Consider the following 25,657-nt stretch of genomic DNA (forward strand, 5'->3'; position numbering starts at 1 on the left):
GTACTACCACTTCTTCCTGCCACTTCCCAGTGTTACCGAGTGATGTCTGCTATGGAAACTGAACGTGTTTGCATTCTTACTTTGTCGTCCTGGCTCATTTGGTAGCTTCTTCTTTGCCAGAAGGAGTCAGAGATTGTGGGTTCAAGCACCAGATCAGAACTTTAAACTCACACTCTAGGTTGGCACTCCAATAAACTGCTGGGGGAGCACCTCGTTGTTGGAGGTGACATCCTTCAGATGAGCCATTAAACTGAGGTTCCATCTGCCTGTTCAGGTGGAACTTAAATATCCCATGGCACTATTCGAAAAATAAGCAAGTTTCTCCTGGTGTCCTGGCCATTATATAAGATTGGTCATTTGATTCCATTGCCGTTTGTGCACAAATTGGTTGCTGAATTAGCCTATAAAATCGCCAGTATTGTTCAGCACCTTACCTGTCCTCCCAACTTGAAAGGGCGTTATATAAATGTAAATTTGGATTATTATTGTGCACAGTGAGAAACCAAGAATGCCGAGAATGCCAATCGGCCCATTGAGTCTGCACTGGCTCACAAGAAGATCACTTCAATCCCACTAGTCACCTTAGCCTCATAACTCTTCAAGTGACTCCCTTTCATATACCTGTCACTGTCATTCTTGAAAACCACAAAGGACTCCCATCTGCACTACCTACTCACAGGGCAAACCACATCCCAACAGCTCTCTGTGAAAAAAATTGTCCTAAATTCTCTTTTTGCTAGTCTTGTAGCTATTTGATAACTCTGCCACCCTTTAGTCACTGACTTTCATCAGTAGAAATAATTTCTCCCTGTTTACCCTGACAATGCCCTTCATCATTTTTTGTACACTTCTAAGATCCCTTTCAACCTTCTCTGCTCCAATGGAAACAGACCCAGCCTTTCCAATTTCTCCTCATAACTGTAATCCTTCATCCCTGGAATCATTCTCGAAAATCTCCTCTGCATCCCCTCTAAAGGCATTAACATATTTCCTGGTGAAGGGCACAAAACTGGACACAGTACTCCAGTTGTGGCCTAACCAATAATTTATAGAAACTTAGCATTATTGCATTGCTTTTGTACCTCATGCCCCAGTATAAAAAAAACCAGCAGGCTATCAGCTTTCTTTACAGCCTGTGCCATTTGCAATGACACTTTCAAAGACTTATGTACCTGTGTGATTCACTTTGAGACAGCAACCTAATATGAAAAGAATTATATCAAATCTAAGAATTATTATTATTATTACTACCTAAAAATCCATCAGCACTCTGGAGACGCTTTCTTTGTTTACAATACCTAGTCCTTCTGCATCGACAATTATAGAATTCAATAATAAATCTACACCAGTTCATTGGCTCTCATTGGATTTATTTGGAAGGTAGACAATGTAATAGCTCTGTTTCAAAACCAACTACAGGATCAGCTGAGTTATTATAGATTAGTCAAACATTCATGGTGGGCAAATGTGTAGAGGCTATAAAACAGGATAATATTAATAACTACTTGGAAAGACAGTCAGCATTTGTTAAAGGTCAGTCTTGCTTTACTCCAATAGAGTCCTTTGACAAAATAACCAAGAGAATATATTTAGCAAATGCTGTAGAGGTGGCATGGATTTTCAGAAGGATTTTGATAAAGTGTCACATCGGAAGCTTGTTAAAAAAATTAGGGCGTCTGGTGCTAATGGAAAGGCGGCAGCACAGACTGAAAGTTAGTTAAAGGTTAGAAAACAGAGGCTACGGATTGAGAATAGAGAGATGTAAACCGTGGTGGCCCCCGCGGGTCAGTGTTCGGACCACTGCTTTTCCCCATTTATGTAAACGATCTGGATTCCAGTATAAAGGAAACAATTTCTAAGTTTGCAGATGACGCGACAACAGGGAATGCAGCTAACAATGAAGATTGTAAGCAACTTCAAGGGCAACATAACAACAAACAACAACAACAAATTACATTTGTATAGCACCTTTCATATCGGGAGGGCATCCCGAAGCGCTGGGGAGTCAGATATTTGTACCCGAGCAGGCGATTGGGATCAGGAGGGGTGGAGGGCAAGGAGGGTAGGGGTAGGAAAGTGACCGAAGGCATGGTCGAAGAGGAACGTCTTGAGACGTGCCTTGAAGGAGGCAAGATGAAGGAACTGTGGGATGAAGTTCCAAAGGGTGGGGGCAGAGATGCTAAAGGCCCAGCCACTGATGGTGGGGTGGGCCAGGCGGGGGATGTGGAGTAGGCCAGAGCATAGGCAGATTGAGCAGAGAAACGGCAAATGAAACTTAATGCAGACAAATGTGAGGTGGCTGAGCTTTTCCTATGCTCCGAACCTCTTAAACCTTTGCTACCCCTCTCTTTGTGTTCAATATTGTACGATCTCATACGTTTAAATCTATATGTAGATAATTGCCAGAGAGCTTCTCTGTCTGTGGCACCTCACTTAGTTTCATTACCGGGCCTTTTCTCGATATCTCTTAATATATTTATCAAGCATCTATCTTTCTCTCTCAGTGCCTCCATCAGTTACATTTTTGTTCTTCTGAGGCATTGTGTTATGTATTTTAAAGACCTTAATTTTAATGGCTGAGTAGGTAAATGCACATGATAGTGAGGTTCTGAAATGTTTGGAGACTTGGAAAATCCAAGATTCAATCTCTCTGGTCTATGTTGCATTTACTTTGGATAGCCAGGGTGATTGGCCTTTGAAGAGAAAGATATCATCAAGATTCCTGCTCCAGATCACAGACTGTGTGCTAGGTTGGGAGAGGAGATCCTTGGGGGACTGGGATTTTTTTGAAGGGGTTATTACCCCTGGAAAGCGATCCACCAATCGGCTAACAACCGGGTTCCTACTTACTGCTGGGTAAACAGAGGCGTGTGGAGTAAGGAGATTGGCTGTGATTCTCCTCAAGGTTTTTCTTTCCCAGCTCCCTTTAAAGATGTGAACTATAGATAGGTTTGGCGAGGCTGAGCCCCCTCTAGCTCCAGCCACCCACCTACTGCCTATGAACGTGAGATACAGTTTTCCAAAGAAACAACTGAGAGAGATTGAAAGCTGCTCCAGCTCTGCTTACCCTTATAGCTTTACATGTCAGAACTGATGTTGACCCTTCAAGTGCCAAATTCTTAAGTTATTCACGAGTTGCAGTGTGGTAGAAGTTCAAGCTTCCAAAAAATCAGAACTTCGGGCAGGACAACAACAACAACAACAAGATTCCATTTATAGAGCGCCTTTCACATCGGGAGGACGTCCCAAGGCGCTGGACAGTTGGGTCAGGATCCGAGCAGGGGGGAAATGGTCAGGGTGAGGGGAGGGAAGGGAGGGAACGAGGAGATTAAAGAGTCAACAAAAAGGATCAGAAAAGAGGATAATCAAATCAACAAATATTCCAAACCAAATCGTAGCTGGTATAAAGTCTGAGTTGAAACTGGTGTTAGAACTTGAAACAGACTATTTAAAAAGAAGCTTCAGAGTGCAATCAATATCTACTCAGCAAGCATTGAAACACACAAGCGGATTGCAGTTTCCCAGCACTAATTAGTTTCTTTGCTAATTTTGGTACCAGGGTGAAATATAGCACCATCCTTATCTAGCCACAGTGCATGTACAATGCCTCATGTGGACAAGTGAATATCAGCAACAAATGCTTTGCATGGTTTCTTAAAGGCAAATTGAGTAACACATCTGACTTTACATCTTCTATTATTTTTCTTTAACCTGCTGGCTTTCTTAGTATTTTGTGTCCATGATCCCTCCCGTTTAGAACCCATCATGTTCCACACATCATTTGAACACCCTTATAAAACTAGAACACTATTCCAGACTCAGAACACAGCACAGAAACAATCAGCTCAAACATTTGATAAAAGGAATCCTGGCTCAATAGGGAGATTCAGATTTCCGACAGAACACCTGCACACAAAAACAACAAATCGCATTTAGATTGCGCCTTTTAAATTGGGAGGACAATCCAAGGCACTGGAAATCCAAGAAATTGCACCCGAGCTGTGGGTTGGATTATAATAATCCTTGCATTTGATATAGCGCTTTTCACGTCGGGAGGACGTCCCAAAGCGCTTTACAGAACACACTGTAAAGTGAATTGACTGTATATTTGTGGGCGAACGCGGCAGCCAATTGCGCACAGCAATGTCCCACAAACAGTCGTAGATTGAAAATGACCAATTTATTATTGTTTTTGGTTTTGGAGGGATTATTATTAGGCTCTGTGTGGAGTAAGGAAACTTGCCCAAGGTTTCGCCCTCTGCCTGGAATTGAACTCAGGTCTCTCACTTGCAAAGCGAGTGCTCTAACTACTGAGCTACAGGACTCCACTTTCAAGACAGGATTCAAGACAGGTGGGGATCAAAAGGTTTGGGGATTGTGAAGATGACCAAATACGCGGTCAAAGAGGAAGGTCTTGAAGGAAGATCTTGAAAGAGGCGAAGTGAAGGGATTCTGGGATGAAATTCCAGAGGGTGGGGACAGAAAGGCTGATGGCCCGACTGCCGATGGTGGGTGGCAGGCTGAGGGACGTGTCTTGAACGGAAGCATACTTTCTCCAAAGGGACGGACCCTGCTTTCCGAATTCCGTAGATTATCAGGCACAGATTGGCAAGACAAAGCTTGGGGACCCTGGGTTGTGCACTGTGGTACTGTTAGAGTTAACCCAACTAAAACCACATAGATTACAATTGAAGGCAGTGTTTGTCAAGCTTCCTGCTGCTTCTCCAGCTAGGTAAGGAAACTTGCCCAAGGTTTCGCTCTGCCGGGAATTGAACCCAGGTGTCTCGCTTGCAAGGCGAGTGCTCTAACCACTGAGCTACAGGACTTCTGCATGTGTCAGACACACAGCTGACCAAAACAAATGATTACGCACAGTTTGTCTTGAATATTCCTGTGTAAAACTAGAAAATTGTATGCTTCATTTTTGTGTACTAAAGGATGACACATAGTGCAGTATTTCCAAATACAGCAATGCTAAGAAGATCCACTCAGAACTCTTCATGAGGAACAAAATAGAACCACTTTTAAATTCCAATTGCTACCAGCCTTTTGCTACCAGCTGATCCTGTCAAAAGGCTCCCTACTGTTGTTCATTTAACAGGAAACTTCATTATTTCACAATTGGTTGTTGTCTTGGCAGGAGTGGAAAGCAGCACACCGACAGATTTGGATGATATTTTAGTGCTGGGAACTGGATTCTGCAAAGTTCTAATAATCAAATAATAATAATTGCATTTGATATAGCGCCTTATCATGTTGTTGAGACATCTCAAAGCACTTCACAGAGTACACTGTAAAGTCAACTGACTGTGTGGCAAACGCAACAGCTAATTACACACAGCAGTGTCCCACCAACAATCATGGAACCAGTGACCATTTGTTTTTTTCCTTCACATACTTTGTGAAAATGAGAGAACATTGCAGACACAACTCTGTTCCTTGCCAGCAGAATATGCTTAGGGCTCTTCTGGGAAAGGAGTAAGCTGAGAACATTTTCCCTATGTTTATAATCCTTGCATTTGATATGGCACCTTATCACATCTCAAAGCACTTCATATAATATATTGTCAAGTGAATTGACTATTTTTGTGGGCGAAACCTCTTAAAATCCTGTCTTTGCAGCTCCTGCAAAAGATTTATTTTCTCAACAACAATAATAACAATAATAATATTTTAATGATGACTAGACACCCCTCCATGAATAAAATGGCTCCATAACCTTTGAATTGAATTATAATGTTCAATAGCAATATAAGAGGAACCAGATGGATTTTACAAAATAAAGGGAAAAAAACTGCCGACAATAGGTTAACCCTAACTCGAACAATAACATGTTGATTACTTATTCATAACATTTTAAAGCTGTTTCCATTTAATCGTTTCCCTGCTGTAGGAAATTCGAAATTCCAACAGAACATGTTGAAAGAATTCATATTGTTTCACCCACAAGCTAGAGAGTCACTCCTCTTTACATTATATTCTGTGAAGCGCTTTGAGAGGTCTCGAAGACATGACAATGGTGGGTGGGATGCCCATTTTAAGTTGGATTGATGAAAGTGGCCTGCATCCCCTGGGAGTTTGGAAAAGTTATGTGCTATTTTGAGTAATTGATGCAACAAGTTGAGGGGGTGAAAGCAGTTCCAATTACCAACTTGCTCATAGGCAAGGTGAGAATTAAATAATCAGTCTAGTCCATGGAGGGGGTGGATTGGAGAGCACGGAGGTTGATATCTAGTGTTAGAGGCATAAAATATAAATTCTAAGGAATCATTAGATAACCATTGGCTATTCAGCCTTGAAAAGTGGACTGTATTGGAATGGATATGGAATGGACAAGATGCTAAATGTGATAATCACAAAGTAAATGTAGAACATACACCAAGACAACAGGACCAGAAGGCTATACCTAGAGGATATTTCTAAACACAAACTGGATTACCAGAAAGGGCAGCAGAAGACAGGAAACTGGGATACTTTTAAAAAAAATTAATACTGCAAAGGAAGGAAAGTAGGGAAGGCATTCAAAAGGCATTTTCATCTTAACCTCTATTCCGATCTCGTGAACAGTTCTGTTTTCTGAAATACACGAAACAATCATCTTAGCAGTTTGTTGAGAAGCGAATATACCTGGAATTTGAAAATGAAGTTGATTCCTCAGTTTGAGAGTAACACATAATTGAAAATACCCTATGACAAAACTGTTTATTGCTAATACAATTTCATGCCTCTGGATTTGTCTACCAGAGGAAGAGTTGTTCTCCGTATGTACTGTCACATCTCTTCGTTATCTTAAACAAATTAATCAGATCAATCACCCCTTCACCTCCTGAGCTCTTGGGAATTATAGAATTTGTGTGTGGAAAATCAGATATAAGAAATGATGCCTCCTCAGATTTCAAACATTTTATTGAAGTCTTCCAAAGGTCTGAGAAAGTCTTCAGGCAATTCCTTTGAAAGATTTATGGATCTTCATAAGGTTTCACTAGGTAATTATAGTATTAGACAACATAGAGAAAAATCACTATCCAGAAGGATACACTGTATATTTGATAACTGTTTGGCTTCCATGTGGTGCATTAGGATCCCAAAGCTGCTGAATGGCATCTATTTCTGAGTTAGCTGCACAGCTGTATAAGTTATAACTGTTGTAGGTTTAAATGAATTTCAACTGATGTAACATATATGTTATATTCTGAAGTTCTTATAGACAAGTTATTAACATGTTTCCTCTGTTGAGAGATTGCGAAAGCTTTCTTCGTAACGCATTGCAAACAGTTTACTTAAGTCACTGTGTGGCTGTCACTTGGGTCAATGATACCATCTATTGATCTGCTGATCTTACTGCCCTCTGTGGCATACTATGACAATAGGCATTTAAAAAGAAAGCAATTAATACCCATTTTATACTGCTCTTTTTACAGCAAATCAACTTGAAAATTATGCTGATTTACTGGCAGAAATATAATAAAGTGGGTTAACAGCACACTGATTCACACTGGAGCCATCTGTGGAGATGAACTTCATCAGGTCAATTCAGATTGTCACAGTATAATTCCAGCAGCCACTCAATTAGTCCTGCTTTCAAGGGACCATTTCTGATCTTATTCAACAACACTCATGGCTATTTAATAACATCAAAAAGCAAATTGTTCTTTGGTGACTGAGCAGACTGAACAGAGCAAATGCTGTGAAGCATTTTGAGATATTGTAATGACTTGCAATTATGGATTATTATTATTATTCTCATGGACATTTTGCTGGGACTTTGCAAATTTATATGACCTGGAACCAGTGTCATTTTTTATTGAAAAAAAGCCTTAGCTTTCTGATTCTTCGGTCTTAAACTCTTCTCCCTGGTTGTTCCATTCGTTTCAGAATCATACAACTCAGACTATTATGTCATTGGAGCTGTGCTGTACCGGACACTGGGTCTCATTCTACCTGTTGCAAAGTAAGTGGATGCAATCCCTTCATTATTCTGTAAATTATTAGATAAAACTAATGGCCAACAGTGAGACATGATGAACATCGCCATGCAAGACTGAACTGGTGTCTATTTACAGTCACCATCACAATTAGACATGCCTTTAGTTCTCACTGATGGTCATAATAGTTCTTATGTTTATACCACACAATTCTGATACATTTTAAAAACAAATGTATGGTGTGCAATTTCATGTTTGGTGAAACAGGAACAAATATCTGTTGTCCCTCGATCACAGGCGACCATGGTATGATGTTGATTATTTATACTGTAGAATAATGTATTTACAACTCGTTTGGTGCGTGCATCACTTCCCGCTCTTGACATCCACATTTTGATTGACACATCTCTTGCTTCATTCTGGTGAGAGAATACACTTGGTAGTTCATCACCCTTGATTTAGTCAGGCCTTTCACAATTACAATTGAGCTGCATTCTTATACGTTGTCACCTCTAGCGCTCTCACCTCGAGCTCAGACGATTGCAGGCTCAATCCTCCGAGAATTGAAGTCTTAGCGAAACAAATTCTGGCAGCCAAATGGTTAAAGAGTAAAAGTGTAGGATTGTTTTGCCGCATTTCAATAATGTACAAATACTGCATGATCAGCACTCAGTGCCAATAGCACAGTGCATCAAGTGTGAGGCATCATAATCAATCGCATCCTGGCATAAAAAGGGTCCTCCTATTAGATAATAATGGAGTAGACCAAGGCTGACAGAAATAGCAACAACGAAAGGGGAGGGGTTTTGCAAGGCTGGAATACAGATTTATTGAAGAAATACAGGAATTTGGCTTTTATTAAAGAATGCACTTGCAAACTATACTGCTCTCTCATGCTGTGAATCGTGCTTCCTTAGGGCCTGTATTATCTCTCCTCTCAACCATAATAATAATAATAATTCTTGCATTTGTTATATCGCCTTATCGTGTCTTCAAGATGTTTCAAAGAGCTTCACAGAATATACCGTTAAGTGAATTAACTGTATAGTTTGTAGGTGAAACACAGCAGCCAGGTGTTTATTTGAATCGAACCCAGGTCCTCTCGCTTGCCAGGCGAGTGCTCTAATCATTAAGCCGCAGGACTGCACCATATCAATTGCTGCCCAAAACGAGAGTAAGATGGGATAATTACAGGCTTTATTGCATAGATTGGTGCATGAAAAGTGCCCTTTATTGCATAGCATTACCATATGAAGTGTGACCACTTCAAATGGAAGGTTACGCAACATAGCTGGGCACTAACAAAAGGCACTTTCTGGCACAATGCAAAACGCCTCACTCACATTTCTTTGCCATGAAAAATCATGGCACCTTCAATAGTTCAATATATTGGATCAATGTAGCTGAAGATTTGTCTGTGTGCAGTGTAGTGTGAAAGTTAATCCTTTGATAGTCCACGTGAGAAAGAAAATTTAACTGGGACTTCACTTCAGGTACTACTATCTTCATTTATGCTGTGTAGTCTTTCTAAGTCATTACTGAATATTATAATAATCCTTGCATTTGATATAGGACTTTTCACGTCTTCTAGACGTCTTAAAGTGCTTCACAGAATATACTGTAAAGTGATTTTTGTGGGCGAAACGCAGCAGCCAATTACGCACAGCAATGTCCCACAAACAGTCGTGGATTGAAGTGCCCAAATTATTACTATTTTTTTTCTTGAGGGATTATTATCAGGCATGTGAAGTAAGGAAATTTGCCTAATGTTTCGCCCTGCCGGGAATCAAACCCAGGTCTCACTTGCAAGGCGAGTGCTCTGACCACTGAGCTACAGGACTCCACAAATTACTGAAGATAGCTTTGTTGATTTCTTTGTTGCTCCTGTTAGAATGCTGTTATCTACTCCATCATAGCTTCCACTGAAAATCAACCAAGCTATTGTCATCAATGATTTGAAAAGACTGTACTCAACACTAAGTGTAGAATACCTTTCCCAATTTATAATCCATAAATTCACCTCTTCAAGGCCAAACGTGCAGATGAACACATCATTATCATCACATGGGGGCTCTGCTTAGCCTGTTCAGGTGTATGCCTTGAAAGTGTGTGATTCATTAACAAATAAACAGAAACAGTGGTGAACCAAACACTAGAAAAGATTATCTTTAGCTCAGTGGTTTGTCTTCAAACAAGCTGTCAGACATTTCAGATCTTTTTCCTCCAAGAAACAGCATATAGCAAAACGTTGGTCATAGAAAATCATAAAAATTCACAGGACAGCAGGAAGTCAATCAGCCCATCGAGTCTGCTCCAGCTCTCAGAGCAATGCCCACTACCCTGCCCTCCCCCCATCAAGTCGTGTAGCTCAGTGGTTAGAGCACTCGCTTCGCAAGGGAGAGACCTGGGCTCGATTCCCGGCAGCGCGAAACATTGGGCAAGTTTCCTTACTCCACACACCTGTTTACCGAGCAGTAAGTAGGAACCAGGTTTTCGTCGCAACCTCTTCAATCTCTCCTCATAATTGTAGCCCTTCATCCCTGATGCCATTCTCTCTAGTGATAATGACTCCTAGTTCACAAATGGGATATTCACACACACAAAGAGCAAATGACTCCCAACATGAATAAAACAGGATGAATAAAGATAAATTAAACCCTGAAAAGCTTAAATGCAAAGCAGATCAGTCCAACCTGTCTTTCTCTGTCAGAAGCTAATTAATCTGCATTGTCTTTCCAACATTCTGTATTTTTATTTCAGGTTTGCAATTTATTTTTACATGAACTAATTGATTGAAAATTCAGCCTGGGGATGTAGAAAAAATAATTTTAAATGTTTAAAGGAATGAATTAAAATCATGCATACTTTTCAAAAGGTGCCATAAATCCTTTTTGAAAACTTGGCTAACTTTTCTTGTGTAAAATAAAATCCAGTTGAATTTAAATGCAAAGAGCTGGAGCTGTATTAATATTGAGTTTAGCCACCTTGCAGTAGATTGATGACAAGCTGATTTGCAAAACTGTGCTCTGACCTAAAGTGGTAAATTATATCCCCAAGCTTCAATTTCTATAACACGTTCAAATTGATGAAGCTAGAAGATTACACTGCTTCCAAATATTTCAATACAATATAGAACACAAAATGTATTTTGTTTTTTCCATTACTTCATTATTCTCGCAGTCAATGTAGAGAGGAAAGAGATACACTAAATTGTATTTTTATCAGCAGAACATTATCAGGGCAGATAAGGCGCAAGATTTTAAAGAGAATTTCTTTCTGTGAAAAGACACAATGAATGAAAGATTAAATGAGCCTTTCTTGATTTCATTCTTTGTGATGTGTTTCCAGTTCTACTAAATATGTGTTTTATATAAGCAACTAGGTAATACTAGAACTCTCTCCCATTAATATTTTCTGATTTAAGAGACTGTGTGAGATAATTGGTTAAAACACTGTCCAATTAAATTCTAGCCTCAAAGTGGCAGAGACAATTAAGAACACATTTCAACCATCAATTCCCAATTATTTCCCAATATTATGATTATTTAACAGAGACATACAAGAATGGTAATGGATTTTTTCACTATCGGAATGCTGAGAGTAAGATTACAAACAGTAATTTTATTGAACTGTTCAGCAAATGTCACAAATTGCAAAGACATACTCTGTCAGTCCACAAATGGGATCCATTCCCTAGTCTCAAGCGATTTCCTTTATTTGATGCAGTCTGTGTGAGTTTTAGTGTATTGATAATCCAAATTTTTTACCTAACAGCAGTCTCCGAACGCCAGATTTCAAAATGTAGTCGATGTTATATGCAAAACCTGGTGATTTGTTCAATTCTCAGGTCACTTTGAAATCATATGTGAAGTTGTTGGCCAAAACTATTTTTCTCCATCTGTGGAAAGTGACCCACTTCCATTTCTATCTCATTCCCCAACAGTTGAAATGTTCATTCATGCACGTCTTCATACTTCTAGACGAGATTTCTCAAATAATCTGCTCACTGGCCTTCCCAGCTCCACTCTCCACAAACTCTAGCTCATCCAGGATATCTGTATTCCCCCATACTAGACAATGATCCCCATCTTCACCAAGCACAACTGACTACCCAGTGGATTGACTTCAAGATCCTCAACTTAATTTCATGCCCTTCAAAATCTCTCCATACTCCTGCCTGACCTACCTTGCAATCTCCTCCATTTTCATTCCAGGTGACTCCATTTTCCAGCCCACTCCTTGACTCTCCAAACTTGGAACTGCTGTCCATACTTTGCCTAGTCTATCTGACCTTCAGTAGCTGAGCTTTGGGCAACTATGGAATATTCCACTCCCTGGAATTTCATCCCAATATGCCTGGCACCTTCTCTACCTGTTTTCAAACTCCTCCTAAAACTTACCTCTTCAACTGTGCTTTTGGTCACCTTCGACCTATGCTCAATAACGCACACTATTCTTGAAAAGCACTTTGTGACAGTAACTTTGTGAAAGGTACTAAATACGTGCATGGCGAATATGTGATCTCCTCACCAAAGTATCATTGATCATGACATGATTATTACAAGTTTATGAAATGACGACTAATGGTTTGTCCCGATCCTGTGTGTTGTGTGAGAACCGTAGAATAACATTAGAAATGAATGGTTGTGCATTCTCATTTATAAGCATTTACAATTGTCTGACACAGGAAAATTCAATGTGCTGAGCTAAAAACAGCTGACTATTTAATTTACTGGTAATTATGTTATCAAAGCTATACATAACAGAATGCAACAGTTGAAAGCTTACTTAGAATGAACTACTCCATTGTGGGCTAAGTGGCCATTGGAAAGATACAATGATGTCTGAGTAGCTTAATGCCTTTTGCCATTAAACATATCACTCAGCATATTTTGTTCCAGTGCAGTGCCTTGGAACGATTTTCTTCTTAAGTTAAAGACTCATGCTGGGGTAAAATTCTACAAGTGTCAACCATATTTCCCTCAACTGGCATTTTTTCCTGTATGAAGCTACACAGTGAATATTCTCCCTGTATGTACAGTGCAGCCATTTTATAATTTGGCATTCTTAGCATAAATAGGTAGTTCCCACTAGTTGGGGAACCAGGAACTGCAGGTTTGAGATAATTACTAGGGGATCTAAAAGAGAATTTAGAAGGAACTACTTCACACAGAAAGTAGTGAGTTTGTGGACTCACTGTCTGAAGTGATGGGTGATCAGATAGTGTAGATGCATTTCAGAGGAAGTTAGACCTTCACGTGGAGAAGAGGGAAATAGAAGTGTATGGGAGGGAGTAAGGAATGGGTGAAGTATAAGCATCATAGCAGACTGATTGGGCCAAGTGGCTTATTTTTATGTGGTATATTGTTTGTAAATCTTTATTTTGATTCTAAAAAATACTATGTTATAACAAACCATGATATTATAAGAATAATCCTTATGTTTGAAATAGTACCTCTCACATTAGGGGGTTGGCTTGAAGTGTTTCACTGGATTTAATGAGAATGGAGTGATTGTGTATTTTGCAAGTGATGTCAGTTTTTAGTGTGTACGTGAATGGTGCACATCAAGATTGCAGGCTTGTTCCCAGTGTAGTCAGAGCCTTGTATATATATATCATTAAATCACAACTACTATTATCTTAATATTTTAGATTGTATAGAATTTGGGAAGTTCTTTGCAAGCCCATTTTTCTACAGTTATTTAGGAATAACTAGTCCTGTAGCTCAGTGGTTAGAGCACTCGCTTTGCAAGTGAGAGACCTGAGTTCAATTCCAGGCAGAGGGCGAAACCTTGGGCAAGTTTCCTTACTCCACACAGAGCCTAATAATAATCCCTCCAAAACCAAAGACAATAATAAATTGGTCATTTTCAATCTACGACTGTTTGTGGGACATTGCTGTGCGCAATTGGCTGCCGCGTTCGCCCACAAATATACAGTCAATTCACTTTACAGTGTGTTCTGTGAAGCGCTTTGGGACGTCCTCCCGACGTGAAAAGCGCTATATCAAATGCAAAGATTATTATTATTATTATTGCTTAGGTGGGTGTTGCAAAAGATCTCTTGGCATTATTTTGAAAAAAGAAAGAAATTTCTACCGGTGTCCTGACCAACAATTCCTCCAATAAAACTGGTCATTCACTTTGTGGCTATTTGCAGGATATTGCTGTGTGCAAATTGGCTGCAATGTTCACCCACAAATACACAACACAGTTACTCCATGGGACATCTCTAATAATCCTTGCATTTGGAATAGCGTTCTTTTAGAAAATACCGGCTGTCATAACCTCATAAACTGACCACATTTACCATTGACACATTTTTGTGTTTGGTACGGTGAGTGTTAAATGTTGCACCCGCAAAGCAAAGACGTGTCAATCTTAGATTGTGCTCATAAAAACACAGCAGCACTTTACAGTATATTCTGTGAAGCGCTTTGGGACGTCTAGAAGATGTGAAAAGCGCTATATCAAATGCAAGGATTATTATTATTTTATTATTATTACTATAATAGAGTCGAGAGTTTTGCTTGAAGTTCATGTATGCCTCTAATTACCACTAGTTTGCCATTTGCTACAAATCTTTTTTACCTCTCCCTTCTTAGATTCCTGCTCCATCTGCATTATGCCTCATCACTTGACAGAAAGTGTGTGAATACTTAACCTGTTACCAGATATCTACACAACTGACACTTGCTTATTGCTTTATGAGACAGTGACTCCTTAAATGACTTCTAGACACCATTTGTTAATATCGCACTACAGAATAACTATATCACATCAGGAATAGTGTATAAAACCAGTAAAGTAATGTTTAATTCATGATCTGGGCAGTTCTGGTCACCATATCACCATATCACAGGAAGGATATTTTAGCATTGTAGAATTATTATTATTCAATAATTTATTATTAATAATAATATTATTATTATTTAATAAGTTCTGATTTCATTTGTTCTATTGGTCAGTGCATAGATCCCTGATAGATGTAGTTTGTAGGCTGTAATGTAAAGTGACTGACAGAATGCTCTGCGGTATAGAACAATTTACATTTATAAAACAACCACAACAAAATTAGAATTATAGAGTACCTTTCATGTAGGAGTTCAAAGTGTTTTTCAAAGAAAAAAGTTGGTGTCAAGGTGGGAGGGGACGGGGGGACAGGGATTTGGAGGGGAGGAGGCCAAAGGCACAATTGAAGAGATATGGTTCTAGACAGGTTTTCAAAGCAGATAGGGAATGAGATGCAAATATTTTGGAAGAGAGTTCTTAAAAGCTCACTTCAAAATTAAGGCTGAATTTTCTAAGATTTCTAAGAAAATATGTAGACTCAGGTGGAATTTCTTCACCCACTAGGCTTCATAGTAGATATTAATAAATATTGTGGAATTTTTCCTTGATATTATGCATCTTTTCCCCCAGAAATAGTGAGGGGATGGAGTCCATGGTCGGTAGAGATTATGTGGATGGAACAGGCTTAATGGTTTGAATGACCTTTGCTTTTTGCTTTCTTTCTTATGTTTCTTAATTAAAGTTATAAATCGTTCTGTGACCTTTTCAGCCATAAACAGGAAAAGGAAGATTAAAAGTCATCAATGAATTTAAAGAGAACTGAACGACTGGTGTTAAATAAAATGGATGTGATTGCATTGCAAGTCGTAACATGAACAACTTGATTTATGCTTTCACTTTTATAAGATACGTATTTGATCTCAACCAAAGTAGCCAAATTATGCTTGAATTTACTGAAGAGTTTCAGTCACCGAAGGCTCTTGAAAGGAAAAACTATAAACTGAAGGTTTGGAGACGGAGGGTTAATCACATTTGAAAATGGATTGATAAAAAATAATGCTGGATAGGAAATTGAAGGGAATCACCCTGAAATAGCACAGCTAAACCTGCTAAAAGTGAATAGATAAATATTAATGAGATATAAACCAAATTACAAATGAGCCGGGTCTCATATAAGTTCTCAAATAGCTAGAAAACAGAGGGGGAGGAGAAGTTGCTGTGGTGAGTATTCACTTGTTTTCTCTGTTGACAGCTCAATGATACGGATGAAAATTTACATTAATGATCTACAGACATATAATAGAGAATTGTGCTCACGTCCCCCGCCAATGCTCTAAACCTAATTTCAGAGAAACCTATAAGAAGATGCTTAAATCTTAATAGATATGCATACAGTAGACACAACTACATTTTGTAACAATCCAGAAGAGGGCAATTCAGAATGTTCCACTGCAATTTAAAATGAAATATAACATTTATTTGAAAATGGCTATGACACATGGTATTCAAGGATATTAGAAAATATAAAATAGTTATAATCATATAAAAACGTAAAGAGGGTGAGGATAGATTTTATTCAAAGTTACTTTTTGGTGCTCCTAGTTATTACAATGCTTCAATGAGACACAGTTGTCCAGCTGTTAAAATTGGGGTCAATACTGGTGGAAAATATCATCTCCCTCTGGTCACAAATTTTAAACCTGGAAATGAGAATTCATATTGGAAGTGAAATGTCAAATAAAATCTCTGTGAATGATATACAGAAGTGATATAGTTCAATATCATGATCCTCAATTCTCTAAATGTAAGTAGCATTTAAAAAGAATTGTTTACAGGAAAGAACCAAATCAAGTTTATTATGATTTCAAGGGATTTATCTCTTAACAATAGAGGAAAAAGAAGTGCTTATTCCTACAAAGACTCGTAAAATAAAACCTGTACATCCATCATAGGTGCAATAAAGGACTCCATTCTATTGATTTTCAGAGCTCCTTTTCTGGCTCAATAGGTAAATGCACCTCATGCTGAGATATTCATCTAAATAGGTTAGCAAATCACAAATTTGATGATTCCTGATCTATATATCAAGATGACTGAGGAGGTGCAACAATTGGTCCCAGCATCAAGGATGGGGGGGTGTGGGGGTGGGTGAGATCATTGTTTCCTGTGCTGGAGAGAGTTCACGTGTGAAAGCAGGATCTGAAGAGCAGCAAAGTGAGAGGTGCCGTTAGCCACACCGCAGGAAATGGCGCACAGAAAGAAATGAAGATTAAAAATGATGCAAAAAATTTCCCTTTTTTATCCAATTTAAAGGCTCTAAAGAGATTGTAGCCTCTTTAGGATGGTAAGGGATGCCAGTTTTCATGCATTTTGTATTATATAGTACACTTATTTATATTTATATAGCACATTTTTGTATTTACTGTATTTATAATAAAATAATAATAATAATCCTTGCATTTGATATAGCGCTTTTCACGTGGGGAGGACGTCCCAAAGCGCTTCACAGAACACACTGTAAAGTGAATTGACTGTATATTTTGTGGGCGAACGTGGCAGCCAATTGCACACAGCAATGTCCCACAAACAGTCGTAGATTGAAAATGACCAATTGTTTTTATTATTCTTTATTTTTTTATTATTTATTGTTTTTTATTATTGGTTTTGGTTTTGGAGGGATTATTATTAGGCTCTGTGTGGAGTAAGGAAACTTGCCCAAGGTTTCGCCCTCTGCCGGGAATTGAACTCAGGTCTCTCACTTGCAAAGCGTGTGCTCCAAACCACTGAGCTACAGGACTCCATTTATGAATCATACCTCCCTCTATGTCTCGTTTCCCATCACTCTCCACACTTGCTCTGGAGGCTGCAGTTTGACCATATCACGCACCAACCTGAAGTGAAACATTTTATGTGCCAAATCACGCTGGTGTATAATTACATAATTCCCCAGGGCGTAGTTAGCATCCAGGTTAAGGTTCGTGGCAATAAAGTTAAAGTTTTGGCTAAAGATCATGTTTGCCTTCAATTACCAACTTCCCAATGGACTCACTGCAATATATTTTTACTCCCTGTTATGTGAATAATTTTCTTTCCTGCTGTATATACGGTAATAATAATAATAATAATCCTTGCATTTGATATAGTGCCTTCGAGAAATTTCTAAGCGCTTCACAGAATATACTGTTTACAGTATATACTTTACAGTATATTGTTGTTGTACTGTAACATGACTGTATATTTTGTGGGTGAATTATTGACAGCAAGGGTGAAGATATGCAACTTGTCATCAGACCTCCTCTGCTCGGCACCTGAATCTGGTGGTGTCAGCCTGGCTCAGTTGGTTGTATTCTTGCCCCTGAGTCAGAAGGTTGAAGCCCCATGCTAAGATTTTGAATTGAGAGTCCAGACTGGCACGCCAAACCAGTGGGACAGAACTGTATCGGGGACACTCTGGGACGCTACCCTGCATGAGGGGCGCTATATAAATGCAAGTTGTTGTTGTTGTTTCAACCTTAATAATAATCCATGCATTTGGTATAGTGCCTCTGGAGGCTGGAGGCTGTCCCAAATCGCTTCACATGATTTATTGTGAATTGGAGTGACTGTATATTTGTAGCCAAATGCGATATCCCAATTGTGCACAGCAATGTCCACAAACAACCATGAAATGAATTACCAATATTATTTGGAGGATTATTGCCCAGGGCACCAGGAGAAACTCCCTTCTTTTTTTGAATAATGCAATGTCCACCTGAACAGGTAGATGGAGCCTCAATTTAATGTCTCATCAGAAAGATGGCACTTCCAACAATGCAGGACTGCATTGACCTGAGGTCCCGTCCATTTGTTCAGATGGACATTTACGTTCCCATAGCACTATTGGAAAAAAGATGCAGTTTCTCCTGGTGTCCAGGCCAACAGTACGCCAAATAAAATTAGTCATGGTTGTTGGTGCGACATTGCAATGCACAATTAGTTGCCGCATTTGTCTACAATGCTAAAATATCCTTCCTGTGATATGGTGATACGGTGACCAGAACTGCCCAGATCATGAATTAAACATTACTTTACTGGTTTCATACACTATTCCTGATGTGATATAGTTATTCTGTAGTGCTATATTAACAAATGGTGTCTAGAAGTCATTTAAGGAGTCACTGTCTCATAAAGCAATAAGCAAGTGTCAGTTGTGTAGATATCTGGTAACAGGTTAAGTATTCACACACTTTCTGTCAAGTGATGAGGCATAATGCAGATGGAGCAGGAATCTAAGAAGGGAGAGGTAAAAAAGATTTGTAGCAAATGGTAAACTAGTGGTAATTAGAGGCATACATGAACTTCAAGCAAAACTCTCGACTCTATTATAGCAATAATAATAAAATAATAATAATCCTTGCATTTGATATAGCGCTTTTCACATCTTCTAGACGTCCCAAAGCGCTTCACAGAATATACTGTAAAGTGAATTGACTGTGTATATTTTGTGGGCGAACGCGGCAGCCAATTGCGCACAGCAGTAAACTATATATCAAGTGCATTTTTCACTTTAGATGGAGTGATGTCAGTTACCATGCTGCTCAACTCTCTACCACATTTTGGCAATAAAAGAGAACACTTTATTTAAGGAAACCAATAACAACTCCCCTAATCCAAACCATTTCTTTAACTTCCTCCTTTAGGGCTTCTTCAACCATTAGGTGGTGAGTTGGTAGGTGAACAACAGGGCAGTTCAAAGTTTGCACGCAAGCTGGGCGTGGGAACCGAAGAGCTGGGAGTGATAGGAAGCGATGATCAAAAGCTGTTTTTTAAATGAGTTCATTGTCCAATCTCAACCACCCTTCCTGGTAACCTGTTCTAGATCTTAACTATGTGTCAGTAGGCCAGGTCCTGAGCCAGGTGGGTCCGCAGTATTCCAGGGCACTGCTGATGACAGCACAGACAGCCTGGCTCATAAGCAGGACCTGGAAGGGCAGACCAATCACTGAGGCAGGGAGTCATCCCACTCCATTCCTGTTAACCCTGTAAGCCAAAGCCCTAACGGGTAGGGTAAAGTCATCCTAACTGGACAAGCAGTGGTAAATCTTGCTGGACAGCAATATCAATGGCAAGCTATGCGGTTTTAGTTGGTTAGACTCCCAACAGTTACTCCAACGCACAAGCTGGGTTCCCCAAGCCTTTACTCTTGCCAACTTGTGCCTAATACTTTTCAGAGTTAGGTAAGTAGGATGTGTCCCTCCAGGAAGAGAGTGCGCATTCCAATCTATCTCTGGGATTTCCATGTGTAGGAGGGATGCATGGAAATCTCAGCTTGGTTTGGATACCCTTAACCACGGTGATGGGTTTCTGCATGTGTCAGACACCTGGCTGGCTAAAAAAAATAATGAACTGCCTATGTGAAGAAAGACATCTCGATGTCTGCCCTGAAATGGACCTTTGCAACTTTAAACATATGTCCTCTAGTTCTTCTGTCTTGGTGCATTCTAAAGTATTTCTTCTGAGTTTAAATTTTTATGCAGCTTGTTAAGGTCCACTCTGGGATATGTTCTTTTAAGACTGAAGCACCTTAGCTTATCTAATTGTTAATCCTCTGCTGATTGCAATCACCCTTGTTGCTCTCCTTTGCACTGCTTCTGGAGTCTAGGGCCTGTGGAGCCTTCTTTTATTGCCTGACCAGAATTGGAGGCAGAACTCAAGGTGTACGCTAAATATATGACATGTCAGCCCACACTTGACATAACTTCAAGACTTGACATGAATCTTGACCACAACCTTCTGACACAGAAGCAGTATCCTATCAACCGAGGCAGACTGACATACTGGAGAGTTGCAATAAAGTAAAATCTTTCTATGTTTCAAAACTTATTTCATCTGTGAATGTGTGGTATAAACAAGATGCATTGTAGGACTGAACATTTTGCAGATAAATAATACAGATAGATAATGATTCAGGCTCCAATGTTTTGTGCCTGATATCACTTAATTGTTCATTGATGGTAAACCACTGAATCTATGATGCATATAATGTGATCCTATAATGTAACTTTCATTTAATGTGTTCTTCATATAATGTAATCATGTAATATGGATGTGGTTGCATTTCAAGTAACAAGGCACACTCCTTAGTGATGTCTGAATCAGTTTCTTTGCTTCTATGATTATGGTCTGGAATGCATTGCCTGAAAGAGTGGTTGAAACAGATTCAATAACAATTTTCAAAAGGCAATTAGATAGGTACTTGAAAAGGAAAAATTTGCAGGGGACTGGGGAAAGATTGGGGGAGCAGGACTGATTGGGTAGCTCTTCCAAAGAGCCGGCACAGGCACAGGCACAATGTGTCGAATGACCTCTTTCTGTGCTGTGATATTCTATGATTCTGTGATAAACTTGCACAAGTTAAATCTTTCTATTTTCAGAAAGGCGATGGCACTGAATTCCAAAGTACTTGCTGTGACAGTAAGGCCACAGCCCCAACCTACAGAACCAATGGTTATTGTGGAGCTGTCCCACGTGTTTAACGTAAGTATTATATGAGTGTTATATTCAACTGCAGTGGGATCTGCATTATCTTAAAGTTCAACTGCTATAAAAAGCTTTGAAATCCATAAAGATGGTATTTCAAGGCTAAAGAGCAGTAACGTTTTTCATTTTAAAAATCAATGGCGTAAGATTGCTCAGGTCTGTAAAGTGGGCCAGGATTTCAGGGATCAAGCTATCAAAAAATGTGACGCTTGCAATCTTTCAAAATTGGTGTTAAAAAAAACACAAAGGAAGTCAGGAAAAGAGCCCCATTTATCTTACTTGAGTGTTGAGGAGTCACTTATCCAGCCAGCAGCCAAGAAGATGCAAGGAAGGAGAAGTTAGCAGCTCTGACCTAGTGTGACTGAGTTTATTAATCAGGAAGAACTGCAAAGTAGAAATGTTGGAGTGAATGTCACAGGAGGTTTGCTGCCCGAGAGGATGTTTATACCTGCATGGTGACTGCTGTCAATCAGGACAGTTATCTTCACTGTTAATCGATTCAGTAGCTCGTCTCTGATTCACTTAGTCCTCTTGATTTCTTGTGAGTTGGTTTCTTTCACCGTAATTTTCTTTCTGGTTCCAGGATTGTCCTATTAGAATATAGTACTGAAGATGTAGGTAAGATAAGTGGAGATAAAATTAAAAATGTCACAGTTGCCCTTAATTTCAAGCCTGAACATATGTTAGCGGGAAGGAGAATGTGATTGATTAGATTTGAGAATGCAGGAAGGAGTAAGAATATGTGGGACAATAAACGATAATAAATGATAATCCTTACAATTGATATGGCACCTTATCATGTTGAAACATCTCAAAGTGCTTCACAGAGTTTTATGTAAAATTTAGAAATTGTGTATGTATAGCTGAAAGCAGCAGACAATTTGTGTACGCTACAGCCACATCCACACAAACAGCCATGAAGTGATTGACCAGGATTTTCGATGTGGGGAATAGTTAGCCAGGACACCAGGAGAAACTCTGTTCTCTTTTCTAATATTGATCATGCAATCTTTAACATCCACCAGAATAGGCAGGCGAAGTTTAGGAGGAACAAGAGAAAATTGAGTGCAGCAATGGACAGAGTAGTATTGATAAAATAGAAAGAGCAAGAGTCAGGAAGGACTGCAGCAGAGCAAGTGAGGATGGAAGCCAGAGGTAAGGGAAGAAACGCTTATGAAACAAAGAACCTTTCTTTATATTCCTGTCGTGGAGCGTAAGAGCAGTGTTCAAATAATATCCTAGATATGGGAGCAGGGTATTTTGGGGACCTGATGTCTGACACATGCAGAAGCTCATCACCATCCTCAAGAGCATTCGAACCAAGAATCCCACCCATACATGGAAATTCCCAAGTATTTATTGGAACTGAATGCGCATTCTCTCCCTGGATGGACGCATTCTGAGTATTAGGTGCACGTTGGAAAGTGCCAAGACTTGGGGATTCCAGAGTGTGTTGAGGTACTCCTGGAGTCTAACCAGTTAAAGCCAAGTGAGCTCTCTGGCAAGCTTTCCCGCCACTTATCCAGTTAGAATCATCCTAACCATTAGCGCTTTGGCTTACAGTCGATCTGAATCAAGCAGCTGGTATTGAGGAAGTCTGGTATGCAGCGTTGGACATGGGAACAAATATTCATGTCTTAGATAAAACATGGAGACTTCATATCAATTTAAGACCTTAAATTGCAAATTAGCTCTATCATTGGAGTAATTTCAGGCCTTAAATGTTGCTCACGTGCAGGAGTAGTGGACAATAATTCCTTTTCCGAAGGATTATAAGCAGAGAGTTGACTCGATTCCAACTTTCCATTGCGAAGCTCATTGCCTCGGACCGAGCTGAGCTCCAAGGGCAGAGGGTACCACTCTCACCTCCTCACACTCACGAGGAAGATAGTCACTGCTTTACCAGGAACGGTTCAGACATTCAAATCCACATATTTCACTGGTACTTTGTTTTATTTCAGAACAGATTACAATTGCATGCATGTGCAATGTAACTTCTTTGTGGGCAAGTTTTGCATCCCTGAACGTCAGTCTTCATTTTACAGTTTGTTTTGTTCACCATTCCTTCGTTCACTCCTTGCTGTTCATCTGTCTGTCTCCACAGGTTACTATAATCCCTAGCGTGGCTAAATTTGGATTCCTTCTATCTGATTTCCTATAAACATCATTTTGTTCAGTGTTTTGTCTCCGTGTTGTGTTCTGGTCAAAATTAACCCCGTTCAGGTCTGTGGTACAAAATTTTTACAGCGCTATTTGTCACAGGCTACATGTTCTGCCCATTCCAGCAGTGTGACTGTGTATGAATAACATTAGAGAAACTCCTTTCATCTGGAATCTTTTTTTAAAAATAGTTAGTAAAGGTTATAATTAGCTTTAATATTTTAGCTTTAGCTTTATTTCCACCCTTCGCTTATATTGATTCGCACATTACATATTTCTTTAACCAGTAAAGGTTACAGATATCAATTGCAACACTGGCTTGGAAGAGTTACCAAGCCTCCCAATGTAAATGAGTTGAATGAATACCAATCGAAATGCAGCCAGAAATACAGAAGCTTCTCCAGTATTTAAATTGCGTGTGTTCATTCGACTTATTTCCGTACATCCTTTGATGGGCTCAGTAACCTCGTCAGTAAATGCCTTCTTCTTAATTTTTTCTTTAACTGAAAAGGTGGACTGAAAGAGCCCATTGCACAAAAGAGAGGAGAAAAACATACAAGATACAAAGGAACACAGGAGTTCAGTTTATTTATTTACATCACAAAACAGGGATAGTACCAAAACCGTTAGTAGAAGGAAAGACATGCAAACAATACATCAGTCTATTGTAGATAGTGACTCCTTCGATCACCGTTTCAGTTCTGGTGAAGGGATGCATCTGAAACATTAGCCATCTGTAATCTTTTTGGATTTTGCTTGAGTTTGTTGTTGCAACCGCTACTGGTTATTTGAACAACTGCAGCAGCCACATATACTTTGGATAGTCTTGAACAAAGCGTTGTGACGTACAGACTCTGCCACCAACTTCAACAATTGACTCCTGATTTATTATTTTTAGTTCCTTAGGTTGTGGGTTAAACCTCAAGTCAAAACTTGGGTTCCTAGCCACTACAGAGTCCTGCATTACGAGAGATGACATTATTTCATTGAGATATTAAAGCCAAGATCGCATTCGCCTGTTTAGATGATCATTAAAAATGTGACACTATTCCAAAATATTCCAAGGGAGTTTCTCCTGGCGTCCTCGTCTCCACTATCCAACATTGTCCAGATTAATTGGTTATTTACTTCATGACTGTTTGTGGGACCTGTTTGTTCATTCAACAAACTGGCTGAGGCATTCGTCTACAAATTGCACTGTCACTACATTTGATAACAGTTGCATGTGAAGCATTTTTGAGACATTTTAATAATATAGGTGCTCTGTTAAATGTTATATTATTGCCCTTAGAATTCTGTCTCTAAGCAATTGTTGGTGGATTGGGGGGAAAAAAACATTGCTGGTCCAGTGGGGATGTTTGAGGTGGGATTAGAGCAGCATCAAGGGTGATTTTATCATCCATGTTCAATCCCTGCTTTTACCTGATCTAATAGTAGATATTGAAACAATATATTGAAAAGTTAAAATTATGCACAATACTCACTTTTGTATATTGTATTATAATTATATTGTACTTCTAAAGACCTACCTCTTTGATCACGCTTGCAGTCTTCTTCCCGATGTGAAAGGCACAATACAAATATAATTTGTTGGTGGTGGTGTTGTCTTAAGTGACTTGGTACCCAACATGAAAGGCACTATATAAATGTAGATTTATATTTTATAATATCATATTCAACATAAATGTGGTTCTGGAGACAGTCAGACATTGTGAAGCAGTCTCAAGATAACTGTTGACATTAAGGATTTTCAGCAGTGTGCTATCATTAGAATTTCTATCATAAGAAATACTCAGTTTTATTCCAGGCTTTGTCTCTGGACCTTTAGTCTTCCTAAATGCTGTTATTATACATCTACTTATTCAAAATAAACTGTTTCTGTTTGATAAATATAGATTTTAATTATTGTTATTTCAGGGAACATCTGATCCTTACTGTGTTGTCTGGGATTACTCCAAAACGTAAGTGTCATTAACACCAACATTGATTGCTATCAGAATATGAATCATAAACTGAATATGGATGTTTATTTTACTCATTTAACTTTGTTCCATGAGATTCTGGATGAACCACTCATGAAGAGCTAACTATTTCCTGTGGTTTTTCATTCATAGATGGTTACAGGCAGGCTGTATCTTATATAAACTGAGAGCCTGGTACTAATTCTTCTTCTCACCCAAGCTATAAACTATCCAGAACTTTTGTAGCCCATGTCCTTTCCCGCACTATGCTCCACTCCTATTATCCCTCGCCTTGAACTA

General features: G+C 39.2%; 1 protein-coding gene across 1 annotated transcript in view; it reads left to right on the top strand.

The window, feature by feature from the left end:
- LOC103179634 (adhesion G protein-coupled receptor B2) overlaps nucleotides 1–25,657 on the top strand; it is a 175,245-nt gene that overhangs the window by 75,845 nt on the left and 73,743 nt on the right. Inside the window, exons 14-16 of the mRNA XM_042338794.1 lie at nucleotides 7,876–7,951; nucleotides 21,131–21,233; nucleotides 25,314–25,357. Of these exons, the coding sequence (XP_042194728.1) occupies nucleotides 7,876–7,951; nucleotides 21,131–21,233; nucleotides 25,314–25,357 (223 nt within the window). The remainder of the gene's footprint in view (nucleotides 1–7,875; nucleotides 7,952–21,130; nucleotides 21,234–25,313; nucleotides 25,358–25,657) is intronic.

Source organism: Callorhinchus milii, unplaced genomic scaffold (genome assembly GCF_018977255.1).
Source record: "Callorhinchus milii isolate IMCB2004 unplaced genomic scaffold, IMCB_Cmil_1.0 Scaffold10, whole genome shotgun sequence".
Classification (NCBI taxonomy): Eukaryota; Metazoa; Chordata; class Chondrichthyes; order Chimaeriformes; family Callorhinchidae; genus Callorhinchus; species Callorhinchus milii.